Source organism: Meleagris gallopavo, chromosome 1, assembly GCF_905368555.1.
Source record: "Meleagris gallopavo chromosome 1, MGAL_WU_HG_1.1, whole genome shotgun sequence".
Taxonomy (NCBI): domain Eukaryota; kingdom Metazoa; phylum Chordata; class Aves; order Galliformes; family Phasianidae; genus Meleagris; species Meleagris gallopavo.
The window spans coordinates 180,780,936-180,805,491 of NC_139404.1; the positions used below are offsets into that span (position 1 = coordinate 180,780,936).

The 24,556-nt window shown below is 40.4% G+C and overlaps 1 protein-coding gene across 2 annotated transcripts in view; it reads left to right on the top strand.

The window, feature by feature from the left end:
* The first annotated feature begins 5,237 nt into the window (after positions 1-5,237).
* PGR (progesterone receptor) overlaps positions 5,238-24,556 on the top strand; it is a 36,081-nt gene continuing 16,762 nt past the window's right edge. The window contains exons 1-3 of one of the 2 annotated variants that reach the window (XM_085216323.1): positions 5,238-6,549; positions 7,717-7,868; positions 20,390-20,506. In XM_085216323.1, the coding sequence (XP_085072449.1) occupies positions 5,375-6,549; positions 7,717-7,868; positions 20,390-20,506 (1,444 nt within the window). In that variant the 5' untranslated portion in view covers positions 5,238-5,374. The remainder of the gene's footprint in view (positions 6,550-7,716; positions 7,869-20,389; positions 20,507-24,556) is intronic. The other variant, XM_085216324.1, reaches the window with a different exon arrangement.

The window sequence follows — 24,556 nt, forward strand, 5'->3', positions numbered from 1 at the left end:
CATGGTTAGTGGTTATGGTGAGGATAGGTTAATGGTTGGACTAGATAATCTTAGTGGCCTTTTCCAGCCTTAATGACTCTATGATTTTATGTGCCCTCCAGCACCCTGAGATGATACGTTAATTGAAAGCCAGAGGACAAAGTATTTGGAAAGGCTTTGAGGTGTTCATCCAGCAAGCAACAGCACTCTCTGTAGAGAATAATATCAGGAGATGCCTCTTGTCTCCTTTGTTTTCTCACCTCTTGTGCTCCTGCTTATTTTCTCAGCTACAGGAGTATAATAATCTGCCATTAAGTAAAGATTTCCCAAAGCATAAACACACAAATCAAACAAAAAAATATGACTTCTGTCTAAGGAGAAGCTATCACTTTCATGAATATAACTCAATGCGCATTTATTTCCTCCCCTTGGACAATTTATAAAGATAAAAGTGTCTCAGAGCACACTTCATCTTCCATACCCATACCAACCCTGCAGCAACTTCTGTGCATGAGCGCAAGAAATACTGTCATGTGCACTGCGATTCGCTTCCTTTTCCTCATCTCCTTTTATAACTCTACTGTTTGCTTTCTTTGTCTTGCTGTTTGCAGATCCCATTTGCACTTGTTTGGGTCCACCTTTGCATTCAGTAAGCCAACAATTTTGAAAGCTTTTTTGTTTTTTAATCTGATGGTTTAAATTAAGCTAACAAAACACCAGATGACAGACCACAGAGACTACTTTCCTTGTGGAGGCCCTTTCTTAGGGGAAAAAAATATGCTTACAGCATAGTTTCCAAAACTACGATTCCTATAATAGAGTATATTGATTCTTTTATTTTGAGCATCAATCCAAGACATTGTACTGCCAAAGAAAAAAAAAAAAAAAAAAAAAGATTAGGTTCCTGGCTCCTAATCAGTCCTTCAGACCACAGAAGTCCTTTATATCTACTAAAGATAATAACACATAATTGTATCTGAAGAGTTCAGAAGTTGAACTCAACCATCTCGATAGACACCTATGACTCTTACCTGCCTACAGAAACTGAATCACCCAGCTCAAATGTGAATGTTTATGATCAGACTGCATCCCCAGTGCTAGATGCTGCTATTTCATAACTGAGGAGCTCTGAGACAGAAGACATATTTAATGTTTGCTGCCATCCTAATTCAAGTGGAATTTAGCAGTCTGTAAATATTTACAGATTAGAGATGCAGCCACAGAAGCACATTTCTCTAAGAAGCACAACATACCAAGAATGTGCTTTTATTTGCATGACATGACTATTTTATTATCCTCTACAGTAAATGAGGAAAAGTTGGATTGTTGCTGTGGAGTAGGAAGTGCAAGATGCAGTTATAGAGATACATATATATATTTTTTTAAAACAAAAATATCATTTCTCTGATAGCAGCAGAAACCTCTAAACCTCTCCTAGAGCACTTCGGAAAGTTGCTTTTCTTTTCTGTCTCATGAGCTTATGAGCTTTTTTTGTAGAAGATTTTCTCTCTTCCTCTTTCTTAAACAAACAAACATACCTTTAGATGTATTATATCCTAAAAAAACAAATGATTGTCAGGCATTGATTAACTATGAAAAAATCAACAAGTATTTTTACTACTACATTCTGCTCTCAAAAACCCTGTGCAGGACAAAACTGTGGCCACTGTAAGAAATGTCTCCATGGACTACAGCAGTAATTTGCAGTTTCTAGTGTAATCAACCCATTCTTTTTGCAGATATAAACACTAAGTCACTAATTTATGGCACTGTTTATATGGAGCACTCTTGAGAATAATGCTACACTTCAGTCTGAGAAATAGAGCTGAGAAAAATTTTTGTTGACCTCCAGGCCACTTTTCAAGATTACTTTAAGGAGAGGTTTGGGATTTTGAAATACATAGAAGCTGTTTAAGGAGGCTGTATGTTGAACATACGAATGTTCAAACAAATTTTCAGGAACTGCTTAAAGAGCTAAATGCAAACTTGCATCTTTACCACGAAAGTTCCCAGTACAGATCTATTACCATTCCTGTTGATATTTTACACAGGAATCGTAGTGCTCTCAGCTCAGGAAAGCTGTGAAGTTGTGCTAAAAGCACCTCTTCCTATTCCTACAGTTTTTCAATGGAGCAAAGGAAGAGCCACAATAAATAATCAGAGCTATCAAATACTATATTTTCAGATTTTAGTTGAATTTCAAGAAATGCATCACTGTCAGTGAAATCCTGCAATGTTTAGTTGAACAGTTTAGTTCAAAATAGGTCTATTCTGAATTACAAATTTGTTCATTCTGGTTTTAAAAATTCTTACATTTGGTAAAAAATATATATACTGACTATAAAAAGTGCCACTGTTAGCTCTAATGTGAAAATGCCAGTATCAATTTTAATGGTTGAAATAGACCTGAAAACCAAACCAAACCAGTCCAACCATGCTGTGGAAATACCTTAACAAGATCTATCTGTTTTTCCATAGCAGTGATAGACACAATAAAATGAGAAAACAAAATGAACAGATCAAAATATCAAAATGAATGATGCTATAACTTCAATAAATTTGATAAGGCATTTGTTAAATGTTCTCACTGAAAGACTTGTAATACCAGAGTAATGCCAAGGAGAGCACCACAGTAATGAGAGAACATGACAAAATAGAATGAATGAAGATTGTGGGCAGAAAAATATAGAGAAAATTGAAAAAAATTGCCAGTGAAAGCTCAAGGAAACTATATGAAATTGACGTAAGTCAAAGCCCTACAAATGTTCTGAAGATTAATAACACAAAAAGTTTTCCTTAAACAACAAGAATTCAGCATTGAGTTGAGTATATTTGGTAACTCACAAAAAGGAAATTAGGAAGGAAAGCATGGACAACATTCAGCTGCTAACATTCAGACAAATAATGCAAGTGATAAACATTTATCTTTCTGGTGAATTTTCAGGTGTTTAGAGTCATACGGACCTGTTAGTGTAGAGCTGTAGCAGTCAAGTCACCAGCTTGGTAAATTGGCTTTGTAGGAAGCATGTGGTCCTGCTTTCCTTCCAGGAACCCCAGTTGGGTGTCTCCTCACCCTTTGTGGGTCTGAAGCATTGGCAGGGAAGGAAGTCACTGTACGGAAATAAGTCTGGGGAGCACATTTCCTTGGAGTACAGAGGAAAGCCATGAGTGTTGCATGCATTTGGGGAAGTGGAAGTGAGAAAGCAAGGTAGTGGGGAGAAATAGGCATGACAGTTAGCTGACTAAGCATGAAAATATCAGGGGAAAACAAAAATGGCATCGAGATGAACAGTGGAAACTTGGGGATGACCTTCTGCCTCTTCTGAGAAAAGGACCAGGAGAAGGGAGAAATACTGTAGCATTAAAAAAGAAACTCAGTAGCCAGAGAAGCACTTCAAATTAATTGCTTGTTTTAATATCACATCATAACAGTACAGAGCTGTCTTCTGGAGGCAGACTCTGAACATCTGCTTCCTTGACAGGCTTTTCAAAGACACTGCCTTTGGTTTTTGCTGCTTGCTGGTCAAGCAATTCTACACAATATCAACAGGGTGAGGCACTTCTGTTTGAGAAATGTTCCTCTATATAGCAAGCACGATGTGCATCATACTGTTGAATCTCAGGAACATACCAGAGAGGTGCCTATGTGACATCTATTTTGTAAAATGTTAGTTATGATCAAAGCACAATAATGAGGAGAGGAGAGGAGAGGAGAGGAGAGGAGAGGAGAGGAGAGGAGAGGAGAGGAGAGGAGAGGAGAGGAGAGGAGAGGAGAGGAGAGGAGAGGAGAGGAGAGGAGAGGAGAGGAGAGGAGAGGAGAGGAGAGGAGAGGAGAGGAGAGGAGAGGAGAGGAGGAAAAAAAAATAGAAAAGATGACTATAAATGTATTTCTATTTCTAAAAGGAAAAAGAATGTAGACTTCCAAAGTAGCCTATCACTCAGTACTATTTTGCCAAGAATAATACAAAACATACACACTGCTCTGAATAAAATTTATTTGAAGCCACTTTTTCTATAAACTTGCTCTGCATTTCTGATGCTAGCTTTCAGACCACTGAAATAATTTCAAGAAGTTGCTTTCCTCCCCTCAAAGTTGTCCTTTGCAATCTGAGAATATTCCAAAAGTAAAACAACAATAGGAACTATTTCATCCTGATAAGAGTTTTTGAGAAAGATGCCCTTTCACAGAAGCATGCTCTACTCACAGAACACAGGCAAGCTTGTAACAATTTACGTCTCCGAATCAAAAATACACTGATTCTATTCAAAGCCAGAAGGGCTACTCCTGGGCTAATTTGCTGTTTGTATCTCTAAACACCATCTTGTTTTCTGAGACTGCTATATAATGCAAATGTATGTGTGTATATGCGTGTATTTGAATTAGAAATAGTGTTATCAAGCTGAACGTGCTCCTCCACCGAGCCAGCAATTCACACAAACAGCCATGAACAGAAAACAACTTCTTGGTTTTAAGTAATTTGGGCTAGGTTGGAACTTGGTGCACACAAGGCAGCCAGCCAGCCCTGCAAGGCCAGCCCCAGGTTCATTCAAAACGTCCTTTCTTCACTTCAACAATGTAATTAAAGTATTAGAAACACAGAATTTCTCATTTTTAATTTTTTTTTCCCCCGGTACTTTCTTCCAAAATCCTTTTGCTTTCTCTGCTGTAGGGTATTTCAGAAGCCCCATCATGTGATGAAAAGTGTTTAATAGTGTCTTGGTTTCTTTGCTAATGGAAAATGGAAGACATATTCATTCTAATAGGGCATAGAGGAACTTAAACCTGAAAAACACAGTGAATGTCTGAAAGAGAGGGTGAAGAACCAGGGAGGAGAGGAAGTGTCTTCCTCCCCGCACTCCGTACAGCCGGTGTTCCACCCTTCGATCAGGACAGACACCTGTAAGAGCCGGGGGACGGGGTGACACAGGGCTGCGAAGGCCGGGCGGCGGGGAGTGGAGCCGAGAGGGAACGGGAGCGCTGGGAGGGCCGCGGCAGGCGGGGCGAAGGAGGGGCCAGGCCGTGCCGGGAGCTGCCGGAGGGAGGCTGCGGTGCCCGAGAGCGGAGCGCCGAGGGGGCGAGGAGGCGGCTGCCGGCCGGGGGCAGCGGGGGGGCAAACCCGGGCGCCGCTCAGCGGTACGGGCGGCGGCGGGGCGGGGAGCGGCCGTGGGAGAGCGGCGGACAGCGGGGGACGAGGTGCCGTCCCCCCTGCCCTCCCGCTGCCCCTCGGAAGGCGGCAGACGTTCAGCTCGCTCTCCCTTCCGCAGGACCGTCCCGGCGGCGATCGGCGCACGGCCGGGGCTCCTCGGAACGCAGCACCATGTGAGCGGGAGCTCCGTCCGGGCCGCGAGGAGCCGCGCCGGAGGTTTGGCGGCGTCCAGCGCTGCTCGGGGCAGCATGACCGAGGTGAAGGCCAAGGAGCCCCGAGCGCCTTCGTCCGCCCGAGACGGGGCGGTGCTGCTGCAGGCTCCCCCCAGCCGCGGGGAAGCGGAGGGCATCGACGTCGCCCTGGACGGGCTGCTCTACCCCAGAAGCAGCGACGAGGAGGAAGAGGGCGAGGAGGAGGAGGAGGAACAGCCGCAGCAGCGGGAGGAGAAGGAGGACCGGGAGGACCGGGACTGCCCCTCGTACCAGCCGGGCGGCGGCTCGCTCTCCAAGGACTGTCTGGACAGCGTCCTGGACACCTTCCTGGCTCCCGCGGCTCATGCCACGCCCTGGTCCCTGTTCGGGCCGGAGGTGCCAGAGGTGCCCGTCGCCCCGATGAGCCGCGGCCCCGAGCAGAAGGCTGTAGACGCTGCCCCGGCGGCTCCCGGTCCCTCGCAGCCGCGACCCGGGGCTCCGCTGTGGCCGGGAGCCGAAACCCTGAGCGTCGCCGTGAAAACGCGTCCGGGAGCCGAGGGCCCCAGCAGAGCCCCGGGGCTGCCCGGCGCCGAGGAGCGCGGCTTCCCGGACCGGGACGCGGGGCCCGGGGAAGGTGGCCTGGCGCCCGCCGCGACCGCTTCCCAGGCGGCCGTGGAGCCGGGCGCGGGGCAGGACTACCTGCACGTGCCCATCCTGCCGCTCAACTCTGCCTTCCTGGCCTCGCGCACGCGGCAGCTACTGGACGTGGAGGCGGCGTACGAGGGCAGCGCCTTCGGACCGCGCTCCTCGCCCTCCGCTCCCGCCGCGGATTTGGCGGAATACGGCTACCCGCCGCCCGACGGCAAGGAGGGTCCCTTCGCTTACGGCGACTTCCAGAGCGCGTTGAAGATCAAGGAGGAGGGCGTCGGTCTGCCCGCTGCCCCCCCTTCGTTCCTGGGCGCCAAAGTCGCCCCCGCCGACTTCGCGCAGCCTCCGCGTGCCGCGCAGGAGCCCTCGTTGGAGTGCGTCCTCTACAAGGCCGAGCCGCCCCTCCTGCCCGGCGCGTACGGACCGCCGGCGGTCCCCGACAGCCTGCCGTCCACCTCGGCCGCGCCGCCCGGCCTCTACTCGCCGCTCGGCCTCAACGGGCACCACCAGGCGCTGGGCTTCCCCGCGGCCGTGCTGAAGGAGGGCCTGCCCCAGCTGTGCCCGCCCTACCTGGGCTACGTGCGGTAAGGGCTGAGCTCCGCGGTTCTCCTCGGCGAAGCTGGGCTATAGCGGAGGTGCTCCTGTGGGGTGCTGGAAGTCAGGCAGGTGCCGAGGCGTTGTCAAGACGGCGTTTCACTCCCTCGGTTTTGTGTTTAGACGGTCTTTGGGGCTGTATTTCCCTTTTATCCCGTGTTTTGATGCGTGCTGGGGGATGCCAGCGCTGGTAGGATGCCAGCGGGGGTATTATTTCTTTAATTTGCAGCTGGTGCTCTTGTGGGCACAGTTACAGTCTGAGAAAAGCAGCATTTCAGTTATGGTTGCTCTTTGCGATGTCTTAAGAAGTCACTAGCTGCAAGGAAGGGGGAACGGCATCAGTGTTGCTGATGTCTGAACTGGCAGATGGACAGTGTTGGTAAAAACCCAAATATTCTTTGGACGAGAGGTTCTGATTTGAGAAAAAGTAGTCAATTTCACAAAAAAAGTGCAACATTTTGTATGTGCATATTGATTTGCTAGAATGAAGTGGCTTACTGCATGCGAGGCATTATGCATTACTTAGAAATACATTTAAAAATAACTATATGCAGTGCTACTGTCTCAATGGAGATACCTGGATTTTATCTTAAGGATTAGCTAGATTGTTTTTGTTTGTTTGTTTTCCTTGACAAGATACGTAGCAATACTTTTCACTTTTGGCTTTTCACTTGTCACTTGCCATAACCTGCCCATTGAATTTCCTGCTGATCAAAAGCTGCAGCTTTTGCAGAGGTGACATGCTGGTTACTGAGGATTTTTTCTAATCGAGATAAAACTTTGTGATTTCCCATGTGAAGGAAGTTTTGAAATCCAGTTGATTTCTAATTGGTTCCATCTTCGTGCCATGCTGTGTTGAGGAAAAGATATGTCAGTATGACTTTGCTCGGAAGACTTGTTGAGCTGAAGAAGATGGAACATTTTGACAGTTTCCCAAACTGTACCTTTTTATCGAAACCATTTTCAATGACTAGACACTACTACAAATGTGCTTTTTATCCTGGTGTAGAGAGAACCTTAAGCAGAAAGGCAGTGCTGCTTTTTTTTTTTCCTTGATCTTCTGTAGAGGAAGTTTTTATTGTAGAACTGATTAATTTGGGTAAGTTGCTAACTGTTGCAAATCTGGATGTTTCATTCCTCTTCTTTTTCTTTTCAAGGCCAGATACAGAAACCAGCCAAAGCTCCCAGTACAGCTTTGAATCACTACCCCAGAAGATTTGTCTCATCTGTGGTGATGAGGCTTCTGGTTGCCACTACGGAGTACTCACCTGTGGGAGCTGTAAAGTCTTCTTTAAAAGGGCAATGGAAGGTACTATATCATACCATTGTTCCTAATTATGTTAAATAGTCCTCTCTAGGTCTGCGAATAACGTATCCTTTACTTACTGATAATCTTTAAAAACATGATTACCGTCATTTTTTGGCAACTCTATTTAAGTATTACAGTGAATACTAACTAAATTCTTTCATTATTAACTTCACTGGTATTCCTTTTTTACTTTCCTTGTTGGCTGTTTGTTGTTAATACAAATATTGGAGATCACGGGGTTTCTGGTGGAAATGTTTTAAGTTTGTTTTCTTTGAATATTTCTGAAAAATCTGTATTTGCAGGATGTTACTGATTGATAAAGACATACAGAGAAGGTCAGTACAGTTAGACTAACAAAAAACTTGGCTTTTACCTAGCCTCTTCATACCTACCTTTTTTTCTTTTTTTTATTTTTAAGTCTTTTTCCAAAGTCTGATCCTATGGTGAAGAAATATGTTGGGTTTTTTTTGGTTTGTTTTTTTAGTATGAATATTAGAAGAATGGGGAACAACCTCAGAAAGCTGAACTGTGACAACAGAAACTATATAAAACAGAAGTTTTATAGGAAGAATGACAAGTGAACATGAGCTAGATGAACAAATGGAGTTACTTGGTTTATGCATTAGTTGCAAGTTTGCAGGGAGTTGTTTATAACGATGGACTGATTTACTTTCACTGAAGTGCAGAATATAATTATTAGCATTGAAATAATCTCATTCATAGATCGATCTCTAATTTCATTTACACTTGAAGCACTTCTTCACTTCTTTCTAGTCAGAAATAAAGGTGACAAATTACTCCTCTTTAAAAAGAATATTTTAATTTCAAATGCAAGTGAAAATAGTGCTTAAAATTCACAGAGTCGAAGTAATAAATTCAGTTGAGATATTTTTCTTACAGAATGTCTCCTTCTCCTTCATTTTTTGGCGCAGGAATGGTTGATGTACCTTTAAAAAATTTAATACTCCTCTCCATGTTTCTTTAAGAATTATTTGTGCAAATAAGGTATTTGACTTTTTGAGTGCAAATTTATCATCTCAGCCCTATTTTTTGTATACTTTCCATAAGGTACAGAACGCTATAAGAAATTAAAAAAAAAAAAAAAAGGTTCAAAATAGATTACTTGGGCTACCTGCTGGATTTTCTGTATTTAGATTTCTCTTTATATCATTGCACAGTTGTCAAGTTCATACATGACAAGAGACATAATGTAGTACTATTGGGTTAGTCACAAAATGCCTATATTCTATTTTAATTAATTATGTAATCTCAGATGTGTTGGCTGTTTCAAATCTCATAGCAAATGTATTTTTTTTTTCCCAACAAAATCCATTATTCATACACCACTCATTTTACTTATTCCTAGTGTGTAAGAAGTACAGTATTAAATAAATACTTCCTTTGGGATGAAACTGACCATCATGTTATCCAGAAAACTCCATTTTCCATATCTAACCTTTTTGAAATAAATATTTGAAGCTGTGCAGGTGAATCTAGGAAAGTTTCTATGCTGAATATGATTTAATTTGAGTAGAGCTAACAGATATCTGTATATTGTGACAGTAGTCCAGAACTGTATGTGGATAACTAAGATGAAATTATAGATTTCAATTTTTTAAGAATGTTGGCAATAAATTCTTACATATTTATACAATTTAGCAAAGCTTTTGTTATTTGGGTTCCTGACTATGTGCTTATATGCATAAATAAAATGATGGTTTCAGTATGGTAAGTATGTTTTGTTCGTAACAGAATCCCAAGCAGTAAACCCAAACTGCAAGGCTTATAGTGGGGGTGAAGGGGCTGCAGAAGAACAGATGTGGAAAAAAAGGTAGTGCTGGAGGTGAGGAGGAAACAATGCAGATAGGGAATAAATATACTAGTATTTTAGGAAGTATTCCTCTGCATTCAGAGGTGCTCGTTTTTGGTTGGTTGCCTGCAAGGGTTGATTTATGTACCCATTGATTCAATTGTACAAACAAGTTGCAAAGGTTTTTAAAAACACTCAAAGTTCTCACTTGGTTATCAAGAAAATAAGAGAAGTTACTTTTATTTATACTTAGAGAAGAAAACTGAAAACACAAACCTGAATTCAATAAGTTGATGTGGTAGTATCGTTTGTTTTTGTGAGCTGAGGGTGACGGGCAGTTTGAAGTTGTCAATCAAAGAATATTCAGAGTTAAGATTTAAAATGCTTTAAAGAATTACCGTATGTGCAAAGTAATTTGCTCTTGGTGGTTAGGCATTTTTTAAGTGCTACCAGTATATCAAACTTATGGTCACAAAAAAATTGTTATAAAATTGCCAGCAGAGCTTATGGGAAAATGAAGTTTAGGAAGTGAGCTCTTCCTTATTTTTCTTTAAATTGACAGATGATCTTTAATATCCTACATAGATATCTTCACATAAAACCGTGTAATGCTGTTAATTTTTGCTTTATATTTGTAAAAGCATTTGCCTTCCTTTGCCCTTTTTCACAGCGACAAGTGGTTGTGTGAACCAGCAGTGTTTGAGGCTGACATGAATATATGGCATTGCAGCAGATGAGTTAGGAAGTAACTCTTGTTTTCTTTGAATGTGTGGGACCCTACTAAAACTGGTTATATGGGAGATTGGTCTGGTTTTAGTATGTGCTTCAAGTTCAGGATAAGAACACTGTACAAGTAGCAGTGTTAGGGACTGTGCTCAACAGCAGCAGCAGCTAACACTTGACTGGTGAGAAATGGACTTCTCTCTGAGACCTAAATTTGGCAAATTCTGCTGGATAAAAAGTATTTTCCATCAGAGTTTTCACTGTCTCTGCATATGGGTAGAGGAGGGTGCTGAGTTGAGGATGAGCTACATCTACTCTGTGAAGACTGACTGTTGTTTTGTGCAGCCTTTCTGATAAGGTTTATCTGACTTGTGCTGTGTACAAGCCGCTTATGATGGAAGTGTGATTCACTACATACGTACTGAAATACTGTGCATCAGGAATGTTGCTACAATTGTGCTTTTCCATAGCTTAAAAAACAGCACAGCATGTCAAACGTTGATTAAAATGACCCAGCCCCAGTTAGAAAACCCTCTTTGTGAACAGTGAAGTGCTGTACTGTACAGACCCTTCCATCTATGAAATCAAGGTATCAGCTATAAAAAGTTCCCATTCTCCTAATTCTTCAGCGTTTTCCATTTGTTAGTCTCACTTTCCAGGGTCTGTGGATTGGGATTTGGTGCAGTGTGTGCTGGATACCTGGCAGCTGTGAATACTGCATGAAGCAGAGAAGGCATGGATGCTGCATGTTGAGAAATACAGATGTTTTTCAATTAATTTATGTAGTATTATTAAACATTTTCATTTTGCACGTGACCAAAATATGATAGCATACAGTAAATTTATTTTCACATTCAAACATTTGAAATGATCTCCATGAAGGTCATAAAAATCAACTGGCAAATTTCACTTGTGAGAGAAAGGAATTTGCTTTATGAAAAGGGAAATAAGATCTGTGCTGATACATAACTGTATCTTCATCGTATACAAATATACATTGCTCAATTGTTTGGCAAACAGTAATTTGCTGATCTGCATGCAGCACAATGATAGTGTGTGCTAGGATTGTGTTTGTTCTGGTGCTAAGTGATGCTGGGCTGCTTGCTGTTCTCATTATGCCTTCGTACTGCTTTCCTGATAGGGACTACTTAGAATGCCATCAGCTGCAGAAATGTCAATTAGCCAAATTTTGGGCTTAACTTCATGCAGCGTGTGTAGAAGCAGTATTGAATATTGCATCTTTTCAGGTGGAATGGAAGTTCTTTCAGATAGTGTAAAACCACTTTCGGTACGGAGCACCAGCACCACTGCTCTGTGCGACTGAGGTTGCTTTGTTCTAACTTTAAGTCTGCACAATAGGAGTAACCTGAGTTACTCATCTGAAGCTCATTTTATAGTGAATGGAGAGAAGTGGGAACTTCTAGGAAGTAATTCACTGACTTATTTCAGATATCTACTGAAGATGAAAATGACAGTACTCTAACACTAACTGCTCTCTGTACTGAGCATAAAGGCAGTGTCAGGTGATGATGTGAACAGTCTGCTCTTGGTGTTATGAATCTCACCCACGCCACAAAGGTAGCTAATACCTTTTCAGACTATAATAAATGTGACAGTTATTTAAAATAATCATCGGGCAGTGTGATCTCGTGCGTGGCAGCCTTGCCCAGGGCAGGGAGGTTGGAACTTGATGATCTTTAAGGTCCTTTCCAACCTGAGCCATTCTGTGATTCTATTTCTAGTCAAACTACTAGTTACTAAACAAGCATTTAAGTTTGACAGTGTCCATCTCCTCATTCTGTATACCTGTTCCACAAAACTGATGATTACTGCTGAGGAGCAGTTCTTTAGTGGCTACCAACGGAAAGACTTAACCAAGTATCCTTTGTATGTTAGGCTGCCATTGTGCACAGTGATACGTGGTTGCACTTCAGAACTTTCTTTCTTACAACTGGTTGCAACTCCTGTGGTCTGACAAGTGGCTGTTGCTTAATATCCTTAATGTTATTATCCATAATATCCTTTAACATTTGAGTGTGTTTCAGCAACCTGGAATCTGCTGTGGTTAAAATATAGGAATTACATGCTACATTGAGATGCGGGAGAATATTACCCTATTCTTCTCATATAATTACATAATCTTCCATTATCTGCAGAGACGATGTTTTATGTGAGAATTGCTGCACCAAGCTGAGTGCAGACATAGGTATTTGAGTTAATCACTGTGGGCATCCTTTGAAGAGACACTATTAAAAAACCCAAATTTAGACAGTTACTTAAGGTTAAAATAAATTCTGAAGTACTTGCTTTTCCTCTAATGCCCAAGAATGGAGTGTACATTACTTACTCTGTTGAGTGTCCACACTTGAGAATCTAGTCAGTTAAATGAAGCCCTTCTTCAAGATTTTCAAGCAGTTTGTTGTTCTTTGGATATTTTGATCTAGGTGCAGCAGTATCTGTTTATTTATTTATTTATTTAAATAAATTACTTCTTCCTTCTACTAATATTTCTGTTTTTCTGCCTTTGTTACTCTTATGAGTGACCCTTATCCCACAGGTTCAATTGTAGAACAAGTCAAAGAATACGAGGAAAATATATATTGAAGAATTCATCAAGGCAATATGCTGTAATATTTTCACTGATATTAGAATGTTAGGGTGACTGAAATGCAAATAAGTAGGTTGTTCTGAAAGTAATGCCTCCTATTTATTTCCATGGAAACTACAACAGGTACAAAGACCACGATAATACTACTTGTTAGAAAAAATTATCAGCTACAAAAAAACTATTTTTCAACTTAGTCACAAGCACTAGCTATGCACAAAACTAGCTATGAACAAAAGTCTGCATACTGTACTTGTAAAAGTCTGCATCGGTGGAGCTGTGACCACTGCTGAAACACACCATCCAGCACCTCACTGTGCTCACATCCACTGTTTGGTCTCCATAAACAGTGTCAATGGGTGCCATGTTTTCCATATGGCAGAATTCAGTTCCACACCTTTTCTTCATATGCACTTCTGTGTCAGACACCATTTTGTCACACCACCCCTCTGCTGCCATCAACAAAATGTAATGGAATATTGGTAGGAAGGTTCAACCTCTACTGCCATACATCAATATCTGTCTCTGATGCTGTGGGCCAATACCATTAAAAAGAAGGCATTGCATTTGGAGCAGCTGTGATATAATGCTTATGTTGGTAGAAGACTACAGCAGCCAGGGATCAGAAGAAGAAAAAACAGTACTGTGATGATGCATATGTGTGAACCAGTTGGAGTGCTTTTAAAGTAGATTGTATGTTCAAATCCCATGATCTGTGTTTTATAAGAAATATGCCCTTTCACTGACTATAAACTGTTAATTTTATCATTTTACATATTTCTACCAGTAATACAGTTCACTCAAAAATGGTGACCATGGAACATGTGACACGTTGCCATAAAACAAACTGGAGATGCTGACTTGTGGAAGCCAGCATGATTTTCTGAAAGATCTTGGCTATGCAGAATTCTTACTGCTATCAGTTTTTGTAGTTAGGCAGTCAGGATGTTACCTGGAAAAAAAAGCAGCTAAAATCAATGTGAAAGAGTAATCCTGATTTTGCTGTTTGTAATGATTAATATAAAAGGGTTATAACTTCTAACTGTCTAGAACTGAACGAAAATGGGGTAATTATGCTTAATTGTTCTGTTTTGGAGATAAAAACAATGTATGTGTGTTGCTGTCTAGAGGAGTAACTTTGGAAGGAAGAAGACAGTGGTGTTGCAGTGTTCACAACAGAAGGCAGAAGATTTTCAGATCAGGATAAAGCATAAGAAAAGGGTCAGTCAAGGATGATACGGATACTGGAAGTGTTTTGTTCAAGAAAAGAAACGCAAGGATAGTTTTGACAATGCAGCTTCCCTTTTAAAGAAGCATGTTTTATTCACTTAGCAAATAAAATTTGACAGATGCTTAAACACCAGTCAACAGACTGGATGTATACGAGAAGTTTGTTGATCTGTCAATCTGCTCAGCAAATAAAGTATAATGTAAGATATATTAGGTTTGACTTAGGAGTGAACTTATGGTTTTGCTTTCTTTTTGAAACAAAATATTTTAATTCAGCCTGTTTTTTTCATCACATGTGGTCAAGGCAGAGCAATGAAGGACTGACTTCACGAAAGAACTGCTGGTACCTGCTGTGCTTACAAACCCCATCACTGAGTGCATAGAAGTGGTAAGGCAGTTACACAGGATGTAAAAACTTTGGTCCCTTGAGGGAGTCAAACACACCTTTCTGTCCTTGCAACACTGACCTCAAGGCTGTTGGATTACTTGGACTGCAATCACTGTTCACTATTTTCATTTTTTACTATATTGTTGCAAGAAGAAGAAAAGTTCCCCAAATGGAACATACTCTCATGTTTCTCTTCTATCCACTCTTTGCCCTCTTTGATCCACTGAATTCTAAGTCCTTTGCTGTGAAGCAGATACACTTCAATAGCAAGTCTTTAATATTAGTTTATAGTCCTTATAGAGTAGCTGATTATTTGTGTGAGTGCATCTGTGCTGAACTGCCGCCAGCCTACACAGAAGCTGTACACTTGTTTGCAAACTTTCATTTCTTCCTGTCTGCAAATAAAAGTGCTTTGTAGAGCTCTAGACCGGACACCTGCTTAAGATTTGGGAAAAGAGAATTTTGGTTCTGATGGTCAAAGAGGGGAATTTAGTGGAAGTTCCCCACTAAGCACTGAGTTTTTTGTAGATTATATTTGGTAAGATCAGTGAGAGATGTAGATTGTTCTTAAGTAGTTAGAGTCTAAGTCTCGCTTCAGTCTCATCTTGTAGAGAAAATGTTAGTGCAGTGGAGGAGTAGAGATTAAATAAGTATTAATTTGAGATGTTTGAAATCTTGAAGATAGCAGTGGTGTACAGGGACACATGAAGGGCATACTCTCAATATGACAAACCGTAGTATAGATTCTCAGTTCTCTGAGGTGCATGCTCATGAACACACACAGTGAGAGGCAAGCTCAGCACACACATTTGATGTTTTTCACATAGGAACAGTGTAAAAGTGGTGGTTTCAGATCAGATCAAAGGTCAGACAAGTTGCATTTCCTATTTCTGAAGAGGAAAAAGCTGCACTATTTGCCTGGTTACGGGAAACACTGATAGTGTCAGTCCAAATCCAGAGTAATCCTTATCTGTTATATTAGCTTCACTTTCAAGAGTCAAAAGTATATTCAAAAACTTCATCTGGGCCATTGTGTTTAGTACACATTGGTGCAACTGTTTTCCATTTTGTTTTGAAACCATAGGAACCACTGATGGTGGGTTAGTGAACAGCTAATTCCTTTGTATTTTAAATCTACTATCTTAATTGTTTATTTGTTTGTTTTTTTAATAGTTCTTATGATATGAAAAATATTTTAAAAGGTAAAGAGCATATTGTGAGAAAATTATTGAGCAGAGCCTGGCTTTCAGGAAGGCAGAAGTTAATGCTGGAAAGTGTTTGGCAATAAAATAATTCACAAAGAGAGATGGTATCTATTTACTGCTTTTAGATATTAGATATTTTATATATTTAATCTGTTTTTTGATTTCTAGAACACTATGATGTGTGCTGTGAATAGTGGTCATTCAGAGGTGGTATGGGCTGATTTCTGTAAGACAGTGTTGCATGGTAAGAGTGGTACAGGGAGACAGAATCAGCTATGGGAGAGAAGATTTGAGAAAATGTTTTTGTTTGTAGGCAGTAGGAAATGAGAGTTCTCAAACAAGGGTGTTGCTTCTGTGCAGACTGGCAGCGGCTCAGCACAGATGCACTCACACAAATAGCTGGCTGCCTGCGTGTGGTTCTCCCTGTGCAGATACATTTTCCATATTTTGCATATCTGCAAAATTTCAGCAACTCTGATAGTGCACTCAAATGACTTTAAGTGACTTAAGGTATTTGTCAGTCAGCTAAGTGAATAGTGTAGTTTTTAAAGGCGCTGTACATGCAGAATTTCTCTGTGTTATTAGTGCAGATTTACAGTTGTAGTTCCCTGTTTCCATTAGGACTTCCACCTTTACTCACATAAATGAACACAGATGGGGGTTAAAAAGAGTGCTATCCTATGACAGTCTGGAGTACATGAGTAACAGGTGAAATCTCCATGTTTTCTTCACACCTAAGTTACAAGCTGAAGCTTTGAGAGGTTGAGAGAAAACTATAATGTGCATTTTTAAGGACAGGTGAAAACTAAATGTGTTTTGGAAACTTTACATTGGGAGAAAACTTCCTAGGAAAGGGTGGTTGCCAGAAGGTTTTTAGGTTCATATTTTAGTATGAGATACGAATTTAAATCTTTACTTTCTGACCTGGGCTCTAGTGATTACACTGCTGTCTTGGTCTTCGTGTTTTTCTTTCCCAGTTAAAATGGCATAAAAGATACTGAGTAACAAGCTGCCAATTGAGCAGGAATTTTGTCTTTACTGGGATCTTTGGATACTTTATCAGTACATGTGTTTAATATTACTGCAATACCCATATATTAAAGTGAATCAATTAATACATAGGTGATCCTAAAGAACATAATTTGGAATTTAATCAAATATCTTTGTGTTTTCTATTTCCTACACAGTCAGTCCTCCAGATGGTTGTCTGTACTTAAATAGTAATATTGAGCCAGTAGCAGTTTCTTAGAATCCAGCTCGGGACAACAGTAGAAAAACAGATAGTTTTCAGATTTATTCAGATTTTTCTATCTGTATGAAATCCAACCAGATTACTGAGATAACTAAAAAAGCCCTAACAGGTGAAACTATACGAAATACTAGGTGAACATTATATGTGTTCCAGATCAGAATCAGTGTAATGCACATAAAGATGGGAGCTGCTGAGGGAGAGGCTGGATAGCAGTGAGCAGAATGGAAAATCATGTGAAAAATAATTCAAACTCAGGATGTGGTTGTGGCTTCTTTATAGCCTGCAAATGAGGAAGTGGTTGACAAGTGTTAAAACTCATGATTTTATCTCTGTAATCTCACAAGGGGGTTTAGTGGGCAGGGTGTTGGCTTTTTCCTTTGTTCTTTTTTTAATGCTGGTTTCTTCTTAATGGGAGAAATAAACCAGGTAAACATATAATAAGGACTGTATCATTAGTCTTTAGTAGATTGCAAATACAATGTATTAAATTGGAATGAAACAGTACTTATTTTTTGAACATCTAAGCAAATTCTTATTTCACAGTATGCACTGGACAGAGGGATTCTTTAATCCTTTCTAATCTTAAACTCAAATGTGGAGTGCTATGTTCACTAGAACACAGAAACACTCAAGAGCAGTTTTCATAATTATCATTGATTTGCACTTTGTTCTGCAGAATTGAAAACATTTGTTTTGTTCTGGATTTATAATAAGCAGTTGGTGAGTTGTTATGTAGTGTTAAAGTAGCTCCTGCATTTTCAGCTGAAGAGGAAGTTGGATCTGCTGATAAACCCTACATTATGGTGAGGTTTATAAAGGCTGTATACCTTAAATGTGCATAACAGTGAATTTTTTCAATGTCTTGCATTCTTTAGCAATATTTAAATTTAAATGTGCATGAGTATAAATCGTGCTATTAACTTCTGTTGCCGTTGCTGCTTCCACCCGAGCTTTTTGACCTCTTTTGGCAGTGAGCACACCACTGGGATGCTGAGGGTGCGCATCATGTACTGGTAGCAAGAGCGTTTTCTACATACGGACATCATTTTAGAACATGTGAACACTTTGAGTGTTTGCAGAGTAATGTTTCGTAGTATTACAGTAACTTTGGTAGATCAGTATTTTTATATCAGCATAAGAAGAAAAGTAAAATGAATTTTGAATGCCTGTGTCATCGTGAGCTGCTCATAGGCATTCACTGGAAAGACATAATCTATTTTTGGTCTTGGATGTGGGCTACATGGACTCAGACTGTGCATTCAAAATTCAAAAAATTCCCAAACAAGGATGTTCAGAAGAGATGCTTTTCAGAGAACTGAAGCCAAACAAAACTACGAAACACTCACAGGCATAACTTAAACCTTATACTTAAGCATTTCTTTGGAAATTAACTGTTCATTAAAGCATCAGAATGCAATAATGCAAAGATAATCTCATGCTTCATAGGTTTTATGTTAAGTAGCAGAGGCTTAAAGCTGTTGTTGCTTTTCAGAAGACTGAGTGGTTTTGTAGCTAATGAAGGTGAAGTAAGATGAGGGAAAGGCTGTGAATAAATCTCAAGGAAGATGTGTTCAAAATAAGTGTTTTGTTCATGGTCTGTTGCCAAAAGCAAGACAGATTTGTATTCATTTGGTTAATTTTGGTAGTGTTTCCTGTAAGAAGGAATCCAGGATTAGAAGTAATGGGAGAAACTAAATGAGAACACCTTGTGATTTAAAGCATTAATAAATACATCTAAAATGCTAGGCAGTGTGTGAGACAATTGCTTCTATTTACCTGTTGTTTTCTAAAACAAAAGAAACTTATAAAAATGGATTTCAAGCAATAAGGCTTCTTTCATTAAAACCAGACAAGTTGTTCTTAAAAATCAAGCAAGGTAAGAAGGAAATTAATTGTTGTAAAAATGTTGCCACAGAAGCCAACTTGTTTCACATGGTTTAGCACCACTCTTTTCTTCTTGTTAGGACAAAGTTGTGTTCATCTCTTGATTTTTTCATCTGAGGAATTCATTTTCTTTTTGTCTCTCTCCTATTTAGAAAACTTATTGGTGAACAGTTTCTTACTTTACTGTGTGCAGATAAAGGATGGAATAGGGTAATAATGGAAGCAATAACAGCAGCTGAGCAGAATAATCACCTCAGATTTGTTTGCTGCTGGGGACATCAGATGGCTGACTCAGAGTAGTACCCATCTAGAAATAAGTACAAATCTAAAAGTTGTGCTGTTGTAGTCTTTTATATTTGGAGGTCCCCTCTACAGTATGCCACAGAGAAGCATCCCTGATGTTGGTACTTCCTGTAGTTTATCTGTATCTTTTTGATTTATTACTCCTGAAAGAAAAATATTTTTTTATGCTTTCGTGTCAGAAATAGAAAATACAGAAATGAATAGAGGGTGATGTGCCAAAACAGGAAGGATTTTAAAGTTAAGCCTTACAGGTTTTGGTTTGATTTCTTATTACAGCTTTGTTTACTCATGCAAAACCAAATCGAATCACAGAGGTCATCAGTATTATACAAAAGCATAAAAATATACTTTCTAATTCTCTACAAGAGAAATTTGAAAGTATTGGAAGTTTGTTGTGAGAAAAAAATGTTAGTATGTCAGCTGGATTTCATGGTTTGCTAATAAAATGACTGCTCTGCTAGAAGATAATTTCATTTAAAACATTCCATTTTGACACACAAATGACAACATCTTCCTAACTAAGTGCCTCAGAACAGGACAATAAAAGAGATGCCTTTCCTAAAAGCTAAACTAAACCAAAAATTTGCAGCCTTCTCTTTGCTCTTATTGGCTCTGTTCAACTGGTATGTCAGCAGGTCTTGTGCAGATGAGATTCTCTCATCAACTCTGCTTTTTTATAGTATTGTGTAATGCTCAAATTTTGTTCAATCTGTAGAAAATTTCCTATCAATTCCAGAAAATGTAAGTACTTTACTGTAAGGAAGAATATTGTAAAACAAACAAACAAACAAACAAAAGTCTGACAGAAACAAATCTGTCATCTTTATTGATTTGCATGAGAAATATTGATAGTTTCCTATTTTAAGTGGTTTGTACTGTCTGCTAATTATGTTGGGTTTATATAGATGGGAATGCCAGTCTTAAACCAAAGGAATTATTATATTTAGATAGTTTCAGCTGATTATTTAAAAGCTAGTGTAAAATGAATGGGTCCTTTGATGGGTCAGGTCACTTTTTTTTTTTTTTTTTTTTTGAGTCTGTTATTTCGGAATTTTTTCACACAAATAATTTTGTCATGTTAAAAAAACATTGTATTAATCTTGTTTTTCTCTGTCTTGCAGGGCAGCACAACTATTTGTGTGCTGGAAGAAATGACTGCATAGTTGATAAAATTCGTAGGAAGAATTGTCCAGCGTGTCGCTTGAGGAAGTGCTGTCAAGCTGGAATGGTCCTGGGAGGTGAGCTGCTTTCCACATCTCACTTGGAGAAATAGGCAGTCAAGAAACTTCACTCTCTTGAGTTTAATCTCGATTTGATGCTGTAAAGGAAAGAACCACATTAAAATGGTATTCTTGGAAGGATTATCTGATGTTTAAAATAATTTTAATTCTTTCCTTGTAATTTTTCTTTAATGAAAGTCTGGAAATGCTGGAGCAAAAATAACTTTCTGTATGAACTGGTGATGTATCCTTACATTCATTTTCTTCAAACAGGAGGAATTGTATTTTTGGTGTTTATTTATTAATAGTCCTGAATCAGAAAATTTGATAAAAAAGCAAATGGAGATCAACACAAAATCAGAAATCAGTACTCTCTCTGCTTTTCTGCTGTGCTCATCATTGCTTTGTTTAGAATTCAACAGGTTTTTTTTATCCTTCTTTTCCACTAAAAGGGCTTAAGCAGTGATTGCAGCAACACAATAGATTTGTGCATACTAGGTGCTGGGAATTCCTGTCTTCATATTATGTCTTACTGTAACAGATTTGTTTTTTAACATAACACTAATCTACGTTGAGTCCTCTGTCTTCAGAAGCACAGGGAGTAAATGATACAAGGTCATGTAGTTACTTGACAAGTTTTGCTATGCTAATATGCAGGAATTATATGTATTTTTTGTCTCTCTTTTTTTTTTTTTTTTTTTTGGTATTTTACATGAGAACTTAAGCTGTACGATGTTTTGCACCAGCACAGGGCTTGAAGAAATGTATGGCTGAAGATGAAGCAAGGAGGAATATATTTTCAAATGGAATTAGTGAAGAAAAAAAAAAATAGGCAAAAAAAATATTTTTTCTAGTGTGTTTTAGTGAGTTAAGTGTTTCTCTTTCTACATCTCTGTATTGTTTTTCCCCTTGGAAGAACTGGCATTATATACAGTTGGTAATTTCATTATTTTGTTTTGTGTGTGTCCGTTCATAAATTAAAATGAGTATGTATTTTTCGGGCTGACAGTTTGATTGCACAGCTGTATGCTTTCAGCTTCTGTAATATTCTTTGGCTGCTCCAGCACTTTGCACACATGGCCATTGTGTCATTCTTACATTTTATGCTTCTATCAGTGAAGCAAATCAGTATTCCCCATCATAGGCCAGCTGTTACTGCCTCTCTGGGCTTCAGCCTTCTTAAGAGACAGTGCTGCAGCTGCAGGGAACATCCATGTGATGTGAGGAGGGAGAGGCAGTGCTGCAGGCTGGGCTCTGTTCCGTGACATGCCCCTGAGCTTCGAGTCCTGTTCTCCAAACTGTGTCCCTCTCATCTCACAGCATTGGAGATACAGAGAATAATGACAGCCATTAGCCTTCCCCCCCTTGCTGCACATTGTTTGGCCTCCTCTTGGTGAAAAAACTGCACTGCCAAGCGTATTGGTGGCACTAGACTGGGGAAGGAGGACAGAATGAGAACATGTGGTGGACAGCAGCTGGACAAGTAGCTCAGCACCTCTATGCCACTCTCTCATTTCCCTTTCTCAGAAGGGCAGGTGAAGAAAATTTGATGGGAAAAAAAAAAGCTCTTGGGTTGAGATCAGGACAGGGAGATTGCTCACTAATGACTACCATGGACAAAACAGACTCAGCATAGGGAGATTAATTTAATTTTTTGGCTGTCGCTAACTGAGCAGGGCAGTGAGAATTAAAAGCAAACTACAAACGTCTTCCCACCCTCTCCAACTTATTCCTCCTGACCAGCGCAGAGGAACAGGGAATGGGGGCTGCAGTCAGCTCGTAACTCTTCATCTCTGCCACTCCTCCATGGTCATTCTCTTCCCTTTTCCACATGGCTTCCTCCCAAAAGGATCCTGTGTGGCCTTCCCAATCACTGCAGCTCTCCCAGCACTGCTCCAACACAGCTCCTTCCCATGGGTCCCACCCATCAGGCACTGCTCCAGCACAGCCCCATGGGCAGCAGCTCCCCCAGCCCTCCTACCCCACCGCGGGCTCCTCTCCATGGGCTGCAGCTCCAGCCCAGGCTGCTCCTGCAGGGATATCCATGGACTGTGCCTCCTTCAGCCCTCATCCACTGCTGCACTCCTCCATGGCTGCACATGGAAATATGCTCTGTGCTCTGCCTCTGGGCTGCAGGGGGACAAGCCTGCTCCTCCATGGGCCTCTCCTGGGCCGCAGGGAACTGCTGCTTTGCACGTGGAGCACATCCTGCCCTCCTCCTGCACTGACCTTGGGGGCTGCAGGGCCGCTTCTCTCCCATCTCTCATCCCTCTCCTTCAGCTTTCTGTCCCTTCAATCCACTCTCCCAGAGGCACACCCAGCGTTGCTCACGGCTCAGCTCTGCCCAGTGGTGGGTCCCTGTGCTCACAGAGCCACTCCTGCAGCCTTACCACATCTGAAACCTTTCTACACATTACTAAACATATCCTTTGGATCCTTATGGAAGGGTGTTATTTTAGATCTGGGGGAGGAATCATAAAATCCTGAATTAGAAGGAACCCGTAAGGATCGCCAAGTCCAACCCCTAGCTTCACACTATCTTAGGACCATCTTAGACAAGAACGTCCAAATGTTTCTTGAGCTCTGGCAGCTTGGGGCTGCGTCCACTGCCCTGGGCAGCCTGTTGTATGCCCACCATCCTCTGGTGAGGAATATTTTTCTAATACCCAACCTGACCATCCCGGGATGCAACAAATATACATTTTGCTCCGTGTGTAGGTTCCTAAAGTGTAAGAAAGTTGGACTATTTTGCTAGCAATACTGGTGAAACACTATGTCTTCATTAACGTGTTCTCGTATGAGGATTTTATTTCCTCATATTTGAAAACAAAATCTGATAGTAAAGGCACTCCATCATGTATTGGGAGAATATAAACTTCCTTGTTCTCTCTGAATGACTGTTTTTACCAGTCTATTAGTAGGAAGGTGTAAATAGTTTCTTTGTAGTTGGTGCTAGGCAGCTCTATCTAACCAGTTTGTGTTGGTGTACAGTCCTTTTCTAAACATACCTAACCAGTGCTGTCTTTCATTTATTGTGGAGCTGTTCCAGTCCAGTTCTTGGAGGAGCACGTGATCTCTGCCTACATAATCCTGTCTGCTCCAGTGATGTGGTAGCAAGCGGGAAGAAGGGAACAGTGATGCAATGGAATAAAGAAAATATCAGGTGGAGCCATGACTGTGGCATCTCTATTTTTTTCTCAGCTGGTTCAGATTGAGTGTAGTGTGTCACATGCTCTTAGTGATGTGAATAGGTCTGGGGAGAGTAGGAAGCTAATTACACAGATTGAAGTGGAGCAATTAATGCTAAAGAGGACAGGAAAGACAAATTTAGGAAAAAAAAAAAGATGAAAACTGGATTGATCTTATATTGCAAACTAAGATTTAAAATCCAAATTAAAAAAAGATACCCTCTATATTACTATTGGTCTTACTACTCTCACATATCTTACTTTTGCTCTTTACCATTTTTTGCACTTCATTTACTGCACATCTTGCAGTGTTCATCACTTACATACGGGGGTACTGCTCTGCTTATTTGGATAATTATCCTCAGGGAGTAAGTGTCCATAAGCAAATTCCCAATCTATAGAGAAAATTGTATACTTGGATACATTGTGAACTGTTTTTTGGAATTGTTCGGTACTTCAAATCTTTTCCTGTGTTTACAGCCTGTAAGAATGTTGTGCATTTTGTGTTTTCTCTCCTTCAGACAGAACTTCCATAGCTATACTTATTTTGTTTTGCTTGTATGTGATGTCTTAATGCTAGCTTTCAGTAACTGAGCAAGGATCTTCTATAGTATTTAATCAATGTGAAGAAGGCTTTAAGATTTTACAGAATGTTAAATATAGATTCCAAATACGTGAAATTAATTTTACTGTTGGGAGTGCTCTTGTCTTCCACTGAATGTTACTGAATGGCAACCACATAGATAGATATAAACTGTATTACACTGACAGGAGTTCCATTTTCTGCCCCTACTTCACGGCAGTTAAATGGGTCTGCACTGTTTTCGAAAGAAATTCTAGTCAGTGCATTACATAGTAGCAAGAAATACCTTGAACAACT